At 41.3% G+C, this 11,047-nt stretch overlaps 2 protein-coding genes and 1 non-coding gene across 4 annotated transcripts; all 3 read left to right on the top strand.

The window, feature by feature from the left end:
* Positions 1-2,510: 2,510 nt before the first annotated feature.
* On the top strand, positions 2,511-8,234 carry LOC139576139 (protein KRI1 homolog). The gene is made up of 19 exons (XM_071401864.1): positions 2,511-2,723; positions 3,032-3,102; positions 3,272-3,377; positions 3,484-3,589; positions 3,680-3,740; positions 3,832-3,881; positions 4,018-4,108; positions 4,210-4,287; positions 4,379-4,485; positions 4,618-4,750; positions 4,846-4,941; positions 5,045-5,215; positions 5,308-5,383; positions 5,478-5,596; positions 5,757-5,910; positions 6,040-6,170; positions 6,657-6,721; positions 6,831-6,926; positions 7,021-8,234. The coding sequence occupies exons 1-19, from the start codon at positions 2,639-2,641 to the stop codon at positions 7,505-7,507; spliced, it is 2,283 nt and encodes a 760-aa protein (XP_071257965.1). The 5' UTR covers positions 2,511-2,638; the 3' UTR covers positions 7,508-8,234.
* LOC139540264 (Z30 small nucleolar RNA) lies at positions 6,378-6,475 on the top strand. The gene has a single exon (XR_011668142.1). It is a non-coding gene; the product is annotated as a Z30 small nucleolar RNA (small nucleolar RNA).
* On the top strand, positions 8,228-10,428 carry LOC139576153 (kinetochore protein Spc24-like). 2 transcript variants are annotated; one of them, XM_071401889.1, is made up of 6 exons: positions 8,228-8,392; positions 8,634-8,802; positions 8,911-9,049; positions 9,695-9,799; positions 9,939-10,015; positions 10,143-10,428. In XM_071401889.1, exons 2-6 carry the CDS (start codon positions 8,649-8,651, stop codon positions 10,247-10,249), a joined length of 582 nt encoding a protein of 193 aa, XP_071257990.1. In that variant the 5' UTR covers positions 8,228-8,392; positions 8,634-8,648; the 3' UTR covers positions 10,250-10,428. The 2 variants fall into 2 exon arrangements, with proteins under 2 accessions (XP_071257990.1, XP_071257998.1); XM_071401897.1 differs by having other exon boundaries at positions 8,905-9,049.
* Positions 10,429-11,047: the final 619 nt, after the last annotated feature.

Below are 11,047 nucleotides of genomic sequence, written 5' to 3'. Positions count from 1 at the left end.
AACTAGGACACTTATTCAACTGGAGATTTGGCCTCCTTTTGTTTGATTACTTTACTTGTGACATTCATCCAAACAAATAACTGCTCCCCGGAATATGACTTCATTTCCTAACACAGTGTCCTAGACTGGTTGTTTTTGTTGGCATGAGGCATTTTTGAAGCAAAGAACCTTGGGTTGTCCTTAATCATTAACATAACAACATGCGTTCAGTACAGCTGAACTGGAGCTGGAGTTTATTAGAGGTACAGCAGAGTGTAAAACTGTAACAAACTATCAATATGGGCAGTATTCTTTATACTGGTATTCAAACAGATTGGTGTAATAAACAGTTTATATCATCAGTGTAGTTTAGAGGAGATACAATGCTAATCTACTCTGTAGCTATCTAATGTTTTTGTGTTGTCTGACTCAGAAAGAACAGGTCAAAGACACCAGTTTACTCACCCTGTTTTCAATTGCAATTATCGAGACAACTATTCCTTTTTATACTTCATCAATATAATGTTCTGTTTTTGTCTAGTTGGACGAGTTAGGCCTATGCCCAAATTATCTCAGTATATTCTGTTTGTCACCTCAACATTCCTGTGGCTCTGACCTCTCTGAATTGGGCTTTACTCAAATCCTTTCAAACAAAAATATGGTTTTACATGGCATCAATTATCACCCATGTTCTCTTTGCTGTTTGCTCTTTGTACATAGCTACTCTGAGTCATGTCTTCATCTCCCTGGGCCCCACAATAAATTATCAGTGACGTTTACATTGCAATTCTTTGCCAATCTATGTAGCTTATCACCACTGTCAAACGAGTCTGTCAAATAATAACACATCCCACCTAAAGCAAATAATAGTGCCTGAGATAATGATTAATGACTTTAAGTAGCTTCATTCACCTCATGTCTTGAATAGTTGACCAGGTATTGAAGAGCTCTAGGGAGTGCGGCTGCAGTGGGATTCAGAGAGGAGGAAGGTGTTTATTTGAGGTCTGAGGTGATAGCCAAGGGACAGCAATTTAACTGTCGTGTCACGAAATGAGTGCCTTTTTGCATCCCTTTGATGTTTTAAGTAGAAAGTGTGCACCTATGTTACATTTTTTAAAGCTTGTTATATTTAATGAAGTGCTCTTTAATATAGACCACATAGATAATTCAATAAATCAGATTTTTTATATAAATGAAGACAAAATTCAGTATTTTGACATGTCCCTCAGTGCACCCTCTATGACTTTCACCAGCATCATAACACGTCAACCCTGTTACCCATGGATAAACAAGCTAGAAATGTTTTAACAATTTTATTTATTTTCTGACGCTTGTGTTCAATTGCACCTGCCTGTGGCACACAGCAAGCTTCCTTTTCCCCTGTCACAAGGGGATGTATGGCTAATTTAAGATGAAAACTTCAACCCTGTAACTTTATTCTGGACTCCGTGACACTTACTGTAGTAATTTAGTTTTTGAACCTCTTGAGTTGTGAAAACTAGTTTTTTATTAAGTTGAACATGTGCTCTTTATCGCAGAATGTTAAAATGAAGTGAATTCAATTTTTGTTTTTACCAAGTTACACATCTCAAAAAGCACCAAACTGGTGTAATTTATGTATCCTTTTATAATAGCCTACCCTGTGGCTCAGGAGTTTCTCACCTGACCTGGCATAAATTGGAGTTAAAAATTAGATGAAGATTGTCTTCATCTGAATAAAATAGATCAAGATGGGATGAATAATTTAACTGGAAGCAAAACTACAAATCAAAGCTTTCTGATGTGTAGAATGACACTGTATCATGTCATCATTACGCGAGAGGGCTCTCCTAAAAATGTGAGTCGTGATATATAGGTAAACAATGGACAAAACATCAACAGGTTTCAGAAGGAACCAGTGTCCTTCCCTGGCCTATTTCCACCCTCCGCCCACTGCTTCCCCTTCTGGGAAAAGTGAATACGTCCAACCTCTGCATAGAATATTGGCAAATATTCAATGTACACAAAAAAACATAAGGATGGCCTCACCATTTATCTCTTCTGTAATGTTTACTTAAAATGAGAGAGTATGGTTAATATGTTTCCATATAGATAGGTTGTATTTCATATTAACTCTAAATGACACAAATTATTTTCTCTGTCACACACTCAGTTACAACACACCTGCCTGGCTGCAAAAGTGCATTGTGAGTGACGTCAGCAGCAGGCGCTCAGCCCGTAGCAAATCATTGTTGGCTGACTGCAGCAGCAGTAGTACGGGTTCGACAAGCCAAACCCAATGAATATAGTTGGTCACGAATGTTTGATCTTGAACAGAACTTACAACATCAATCAACATGTCTAAATCAAAATTGTACAGCCAGAAGTACAGAAAAGAGTGGGAGTCTGTACCTGAACAAAATGTCAAATCAATTTGAGTAACGTTAGTGTATTCTACGTAATGACGCAGTTTTACGTTATCACAGAATGACATCACAACGTCATTTAGCAACTTTTAGCAACAAATCAACCTGCCTCTAGCAACTTACCCGAAAAAGCAACACTGCTGACCCTCCTCTCAGGAAACCACGTGGTAGTTCTATACATGTGGATGTTAGCATCATGAACAGATTTCACTGAATTATTTTCCCGATAAATATTATCCAGTTCACAAGTAATCATGTCAGGCAATTCGGATTTCAAGATTAATTCAAAGTTTGCAGAGAAATATGACAAATATAGACAAAAAGAAGAGTTACAAAGGCGTAAGTGTGACTTCCCAAGCTTGTTAGCTAGCAAGCCAGCCGTTTAGCTCATGTTAGCTAAAGTTATCCTTTTCAACTTGCTTGCTAACTTTTGATCCCATTCTCACTTGAAATTAATCTTATTCTGTAATTTATTTAACTTACATAATAATACGATCAGAAGTTAACTTAGCCATCATTACATTTTTGGTTATAACTAGGTAGCTAGCATGTCGAGCTAGATAGCAATTTAGTTCTGACTTGTTTTCCTGGCGGAATGCTTGCAACACATTGAATGGCTTGTCATGTTCATTATTGCTTTATTTCAGTGAAAGACAAATATGGCGACCAAGCTGACGAGAGTGAGTCTGGTTCAGAGTCAGATGATGATAGCGAGGTGGTAAGTACTATTACTGTATATAAATTTGGCTAGCTATATAGTTTCAAGTTCACAATGCCAACACTGCCATGGTGTTCTGTTTATCGTTTGTCAGTGTTTTTGGCCCTACCTTTGTGTCCTTGACCTGTATATTTGTAATTTCAATGCAGACTAATGTGTGTCTTCTTAGGAACTTGACCCCAAAGTTGAAAGGGACTTCTACAGAACATTGTCTCTGCTGAAGAAGAAAGATCCTAAGATCTATCAGACTGATGCAACGTTCTACACAGTGGAAGGTATTGTTGTTGTTGCTGCAACTGATTACAGTATGACACTTTGATTCTGTGTTGCTTGTTTGTTTAAGAGGTGTCTTTCACCACCTAACTTTTCATTCTTAATCAGATGCATCCATTGGGGATGATGCCCAGCCTTCAACTTCAAAGAAAACCACAGAGAAGCCAATGTATCTGAAAGACTATGAGCGAAAAGTTATCTTGGAAAGGGGAGGGTGAGTGAGCTGCAGTGTTCCTACTGTGCATATCTTTGTATCTCATTTTGGGGCAAATGGTTTGACAATAACAATTTGTCTCGTTCCCAGTAAATATGAGGATGATGATGACGAGGAGAGTGATGATGAAGAGGCTGCAAAGAGGAGAGAGGCATGTTATGATACATTGTATGTAATGACACATTTACATGGAGGTATGTCATGAGAAGTCATGTATTGTTTACCTTTGCTTTCTTTGACAGAGAGCTGCATCTCCAAGTTACATCCAGGAGCAGAGAGAATTGAAAGAGAGGTAAGGGTTAAATTCTCTCATAATCACTGTCCTTTGCCCTAAAGAACATGGTGTATTTACACTTATAAATACACTCTTGTTTTCTGTCTTTTATAACTGTCTCTGGAACATAAACACTGTGTCATGCTTCCACCAGCTTCCGTAAATTCATACAGGACAGTGATGAGGAAGGCAGTGAAGAGGACTTTCAGCTGCTGAAGAGGAGGAGCAAAACACAGGAAGAGAAGGTCAGTGGGAACTGGTGCCTGACTTTGTCTTATCTTACAGTATAAAGCACTGCAGAGAGAAACATTCTATTCCTCTAACCTGTTATATTTCTACCCAACAGGATAAAGAGGAAGAGGATTATGTGGACTGGCTGAAAGGCCAGGCAGAGCTGGGGGGCCTAGAAGAGGTGCAGGACATGGTGAGTGATGGAGAAACTGTTGGAATAGAGGGCAAGAGAGCGATATGTAATGACCTGCTGTGACTGAAATATGTGCTGTGTGTTGAGACAGAAATACCTGAGGGACTATTGGAACGACCCAGAGCTGGATGAGGAGGAGTGTTTCCTTAGGGATTTTGTCCTGAATAAGGGCTACATGGAGAAAGATGACGTGGACAGGTAACAGTTATTTACACAAGTTATTTTATGTGTCTACACATATGTTTTGTCCATGTATGCTTTCAATTGTAATCGTAGAGCAGTGCTCAGCACCACTCTGACTGTGTACTAATCTGACATGGCTGTGTGCAGGATTCCCAGCTATGACGAGGTGGTGAATGATGACGTGGAGGACTCAGAAGAGGATGGGGAGTCATTCTTGGAGCGCCAGGAGGACTTTGAAAGACACTACAACTTCCGCTTTGAGGAGCCTGATGCCCAGAAGGTGGACTTTCCCGTCTGTCTCTACATGCACATGTCTGTTTGTATGGTGTAGTGTATGTATATTGGTCTCATATAGTTGCCTATTGTTCCTTACAGATCAAGACTTACCCCCGTACCATTGCCACCTCTGTCCGCTCCAAAGACGAGCGCAGGAAGCTCAAAAGGGAGGAAGTGAAGGATAGGAAGAAAAGGGTCAGTAGACTCTCTTTTAGTTAATCTTATACATCACTCCATCCCTTCCTCATTTCTCTCACTCTCCCATCGAACCGACCTGTCACTCTTCTGGCCCATGCAGGAGAAGGAGCAGAAGCATGAGCAGCTGAAGCAGCTGAAGAACCTGAAGCGTAATGAGATCATGCAGAAGCTGCGGCGGCTGCAGGAGCTGACAGGCAACGAGCAGCTGGCCTTCAGTCAGGTGGACCTGGAGGGAGACTTTGACCCCCAGCAGCATGACCAGCTCATGCAGGTGACCACTCACACGCCTCAAGAAGAGAAACAGATTGTAAATAAAAAGACACTCCTCTTATTGTCTCTCCCTGTATTTTTTTCTTTTTCCAGAAATTCTTTGGTGATGAATATTATGGAGAGGACGGGGGGGAGAAGCCCCAGTTTGAAGTTGAAGAGCTAGAGGGTGGTAAGTCCCTCGTTGCTGATTTTATTATCTCAAGTAGAATTGAATACTTTAGAATCGGTGGCATTGTAATAAGGTAGCTTTCTCTGTCCTGCAGAACACTGGAACTGGGACACATGGACAGGAGAGGGTGGAGAAAAGGAATATGGTGGTGAAGAAGAGGAGCATGAAGGAGAAGAGTATGACCAGCCAAACTGTGAAGATCCAGATTTTATTGTGAGTTCCTCTAATACGATCATCACTTCAGCATTGCCTGCAGACCTTCAGAAACACGTTTAGTGGAGGCTAGTCAGAAATAAAGGTCTCGTTGATGTTGGAGATAGTCAGGCCTTTGAGATTGTATGTGACTCACTCATCTGAACTCTCACTTGACCAGATGGATGCAGACTATGATCCCAGTCAGCCAAGCACCTCCAAGAAGCAGAAGAAAAAGGAGAAGATGAAGGTGGATGCTCCGCTGATGGGAAAGAAGAGAAAGAAGTCTCATTTTGCTGAGGTCATTACCCAAAACAAGCCTGTGTTTGACCCCCGTAAGTCTCAGGAGGTTCAGCGCCATGAATCTTGGGTTATTTTCCATAACCTTTTAGATTCTGTTCGATGTACTATAGATATTGAGACTGAATGCTCTTTCATGCATCCATCCTTTATATGTGTTTCAGAGGAGAAGTCCTTTGAGCAGTACCTGGACGAGTACTATAAGCTGGACTATGAGGACATCATAGACGATATCCCCTGCAGGTTTCGCTACAGGCAAGTCCTGGCCAATGACTTTGGCTTGTCCACTGACGAGGTGAGACTGGGAGCTCTAGTTCCTACTAGGTTGTCTCAGGGTTGGGGTCAATTCAGGAAGTACACTAAAATTCAAATTCTTTCCCATGCTTTTCAATTAGAAAATATTGGAGTTTGGTTAACTTTTTTAGTTGTCTGGAATTGAAATATAATTGACCCCCCCAACCCTGGGTTGTGCTATAGTGTTGTACTGTACAGACCCTGAGTCCTGCACTGATGAGCTGAGATGTGGCTGACCTGGTATTGCCACCCTCCGGGGACGGCTCTGACCAGGGCATGACTTCAGTTAATCTTCTCTCTGAGCAGACGAGTATGAGGAGACAGAATGATAGAAAGAGAAATGCTTGTATGCACTGAGTTATCAACTTGCTTGGAGCCTTATCTGCACAAATTAGGTTTAAAGTCATTTCTGTGGATTTAGCATCTATGTTTAAAGTGGCTGTATGAATATGTTACTATTACAGAAAGTAACTTGTTCTTCCCTCAGATCCTGGGAGCAGATGAGAAAGAGCTGAACCGCTGGGCCTCGCTAAAGAAGACCTGCATGTTCAGGTACTGAACCTGGTCTCAAAACAGTAGGCATTTACTAATCAGCTACTAATGGGGAAAATGGCCTTTCAGATTTTTCCTTTTCTATTTTTTTCTTCAATCTCTTTTTCAGGTCTGACAAGGAAGAGATGAGTGATTTGCAGAACTACAAAATCAAAGGACAAAATGTGAAGAAAAAGATAGAAGTCTTGAACTCTTTCTATGCTGAGTGAGTATTCTACCATATGCAGATTTAGAGAACATATTCTGCCAGAAAACTGAATTATCATCATTGACCAATTTGTGCACATATTTCCTTGCAGGGAGGACAAAGCAGAGGGCAAGACCAAAGTGGGTAAGAAGAGAAGAGACAGGATGAAGAATGCAGAGAAGGATGACAAGGATCTGGAGGATGATGATGAGGCTGGACCCAGTCAGGAAAGCTCTGCATTGGACTCTGGTGAGGGGATGGTAGTCCAGGCACTGAGAGAGGCAGGAGACCAGGAAGAGGAGTTCCTGGTACCCAAATCCAAGAAGTTGAAACTGGAGCAGGAAACAGTTGCTACCACTCAGGAGACTGCCAACACAAGGACTGAAAGGCCAAAATTGCCCAAGAAGAAAAACAGGCACCCAGGAAGCCGCCTCATGTCGGGGAAGGGGCCCTTCAGGGTGAAAATGGGTGGGCGAGAGTTCAGCGGACAGAGACTGAAGGCCTATGGACTGAATCCCAAGAGACTGCACTTCAGGCAGCTTGGCAGGCAGAAACGAAAGGCTCAAGAGAAGACTGAGAAGCAACGGATCAAGGAGTGAGGGAGAGAACAGCACCATCATGATTTATTTCCCCTTATATTTTTGTGGTTTGCGGAGAATGGTTGGTAAAGTGACAAACTGCACAATATAAATGGACCAGAGAACAGTATGGTTCCTAATAAATCAAAGTTGAATGAGCTTACAATAGCATTGGCACTGATAGTTGCCATTCCTGCTATTTTTCTGGGGGCCGCTTAGAATTGTATATTTTGTATTTTATTCCTGAAAACTCAGATCAGCTTGAACAACTCTTGGAAAATGGTTCCCTAAAATGTACACATTTTGTCCAGAAATAACCTCTGGAGGTACAGTGAGCCTACCTATCTCACCGCACAACCGCAGTTCCATCGAAGAGAGTATGTATACTATTAATCATTGGTTCCCAACCAGGGGTGCTTGGCCTATCCACGGGGTATTTGAGAATAGACCATAGGCTTACTGGTCAAATGCACACGAGGGGGTATTCCGGGCAGTGCAAAATTCAGTTGGTGGCACAGTAATCGAAAAAGGTTGGGAACCACTGCCTTACATTGTTCGTCTAACGAAAATTAAACTCCGTGGGTCCATCAGGTTCCATTGCACGATTTATTTTACACAATCTCATGACATCGTCACCCCCATGTGTATCTAGCCAATCACAACGCTGGATATTTTTGGCGCTTTCTATTTGATATTTTCAATTGTAGGCATCTACTTATTGTGTATGTGAATAAATACTTTACATTTGTCCTGTAATTTAGTTTTTTGTTTAGAATCAAAAATTCTGTCAGGCACTTTCGCTGGCACCTCATGTAAGTGCGCGCGTTCGCAGGACAACTTTGAATTACGGAAACGACTGAAGTGAACCAAAACTGTCAGTGAACTGTTTACATTCGGCAAAACACGGCAAGTTAATGCTTGTTGTACAACTTTCTAAACGTATCTAATTAAGATGTTAGTAACAGTAGCTGTCAGAGGGTCTGGGCATTAAAGTTGACTGCTGTTTTCAAACAAGAGCCTCTGCAGCTAACGTTAGTTAGACATAGCATTTGATTTTGTTGACCGTAGGCAGCAAACAATTTTTGTAGCTAGTCTGCTCTAGAACAGGCAGTCATTTATTATCTATTTCTACTAAAATATTCCACAGAAAAGACGTGTCACCATGCTTCAGGACGTTATGGACACGGGAGAGTCGATGGTCAAAATACTGAAAAGCAGCAAAGCTGACGATGAATTAAGAAAAGTGAGAGAAAAACAGCAGTCTTTCTTTGAGCGACACTTGGACACGAAGAAAACCATCACACTGGTGTTAAACGGTAAGGAAAAATAATTAACTTGTAGATCCTATCATATGATAACTTACTTTCTTTCCATGCCTTCAAGATATATAGCCTAATCTTGATCGCCATTGTCGTCAGGTGTAGTTCAGTGTGAGGATGAGGCGAGCCAGAAACTGCTGGACATGGAGGGGCAGAAGATCCAGGCAGAGCGGGAACTGGACAGCCTGGAGCAGGAGCTGCAGCAGTGTACAGCAAGGAGCCAGAACATGGACTCAGAACTACAGTATCCTTCACCCAGTCATGCTCTGTCTCTACACAGAACAAGTTCTAAATGTACTGCAACTGGTGCTCTCAAAAGTGCACATGAATGCTGTGTTGCCCAGATAATACATATAGGGAGCAGTCACATTCTACCTTGAACTTGTCCATTGCTGCAGGCTGACCAGGCTGCCATCCATTGTTGAAAGTATTTTGAGATTTCAGTTTATATGCCATACAGTGAGTATGCAAAGGATCCTCCCGGTGACTAGCGCTGAAGTGTGTTAAAATATGCAACAACACCTTTAAATCAGCTGTTTTCGCGAAAGAGAAATCCATGCACACATTAAAAAAATATATATATATAAAATAAAAAAACTACATAGATTTGATATACTACCTAAATGTTTTTATCACGTTACACTTATTTTGGGACTCCACCCCTGTAAACGTAATTTGCCTGATGACATACTAGTGGACAAGGATTCTTATTTAATACAAGCGCATTTGTTTCCTCAACTCCGCTCCTCAATTACCTTTGACCTTTTTCAAAATCAGGCAAGGAGAGGTTGGAGTTGAGGAGTAGTAGAGGATGGAGTTGAGGAAACGAGGAGTCGAACAGCACCAATTGAGATTCTCCCCGTGTTGGTTTCTTTGACCTGTTCCTCAGGTTCCTGCAGAGGGAGCTGGAGAGTCTGCGTGACTCGGATCAGGAGCTGCAGACCCTGCAGCAGGAGGTTGATGATGACACTACAGAGGTCATCCCATCAGCCATGTGAGTAGGACTAACAGCATACTGAAATAATCACTCCCAACACCACACGAGCCCACCACACTAAACCATGATAGTCGGTGAGCATTGATCTCACATCATGAACAGCATGGTGCAACTTGACAAACTGTTCATTCTGCAGATACGTGGCCCAGTTGTACCACAAGGTGACCAAGATCAAGTGGGAGTATGACACGGAGCCACACATTCTGAGAGGAGGTATTTGTCACTGCATAACTGTTTTTCCATCACAGAGTCACAAATGTGGAATTCTTGTTTAATGGCTGGCTGATGTGGGTTTTGGTTGCGTTTAACTAAAGTTTGAGTGTACTTTAATCCCTTTCAGTTCACTATGGAGCTGACCTGGCCACGCCAATCAACATAGACACCTCTGTGCGGTCTCGGTGTTCAGTCAGTGATGAGCTGTGGAACTTTGTCAGCACTAAATGGTAGAAGAGATCAAAGTAAAGTTGCCATATCTGTCCAGTAGTTGTTTGTCCTGTAGTTGGATTGTCTGTTGTGTTTGTGTTGTGTGTTGTAATACATTTGTTTTAAACTAAGATTGTATTCCTATTGTTGGTATTGCCTTCCATGACATTTTGTTATATTGAATAAAGCAGTTTTTCTAAACATCACATTTCCTAGAATACTTATTTGGGTAGTAACCTATAACCCTAGCTTTTATTTGTATCTACTTTCACCATAGTCAATATGATTTTTATAAATGCTATTTTCTCCCAATAGGTGTCATTGCAAGCCCACTGCTTTTTGATACAGTACTGAAATTACTGTATTGAAAAGTTGGGTGCTGCTCACCTTTTTAATGCAATAAATGTCCAATTTGAAGGTGTGCTTATGCAACAGACAGTATTCTGTACTGCATTGCAGCAATAAAAAAGAATAATTTGCAAAGTTTGAGAGTTTCTGGAATGGTAACTGTTATTCATGGTAAATGCTATTCCTCCATAGGCTTTCCATGTCTAAAGCAAGGAGGATGCGCAATTGGCTAGTGTTTCTGAGATTTTGGTTGAATAAAAAGATAATTGTAACTGCTGCAGTAATAATGTGTTGCTGTTATTAGTTGTCAACCCATTGAATTTTCCTAATGAACATCTGTTAGCCTAAAAGCCCAAGGGATAAAATAATTGGCAGGGCAGAAAGCCTGACATGAGTTATTGTGGAGATTTCATTTTAGAGAAACTGTATTTATTAAATTTGTGGCCAGCCCAAACTTGACCCACTTGCAAAAGT

The sequence above is a fragment of the Salvelinus alpinus genome, chromosome 1 (assembly GCF_045679555.1).
Source record: "Salvelinus alpinus chromosome 1, SLU_Salpinus.1, whole genome shotgun sequence".
NCBI lineage: Eukaryota > Metazoa > Chordata > Actinopteri > Salmoniformes > Salmonidae > Salvelinus > Salvelinus alpinus.
Note: the sequence above shows the minus strand (reverse complement) of the source record. Positions and strands in the feature narration are given on the sequence as shown.

Coding starts and splice junctions, on each gene's coding strand:
- LOC139576139 (XM_071401864.1), top strand. CDS start 2,639: ATGTCAGGCAATTCGGATTTCAAGATTAATTCAAAGTTTGCAGAGAAA. Junction 3,590..3,679: donor GTTATCTTGGAAAGGGGAGG/GTGAGTGAGCTG, acceptor TCTCGTTCCCAG/TAAATATGAGGATGATGATG. Junction 3,882..4,017: donor CAGAGAGAATTGAAAGAGAG/GTAAGGGTTAAA, acceptor TGCTTCCACCAG/CTTCCGTAAATTCATACAGG.
- LOC139576153 (XM_071401897.1), top strand. CDS start 8,649: ATGCTTCAGGACGTTATGGACACGGGAGAGTCGATGGTCAAAATACTG. Junction 9,050..9,694: donor AACATGGACTCAGAACTACA/GTATCCTTCACC, acceptor CCTGTTCCTCAG/GTTCCTGCAGAGGGAGCTGG. Junction 9,800..9,938: donor GAGGTCATCCCATCAGCCAT/GTGAGTAGGACT, acceptor TTCATTCTGCAG/ATACGTGGCCCAGTTGTACC.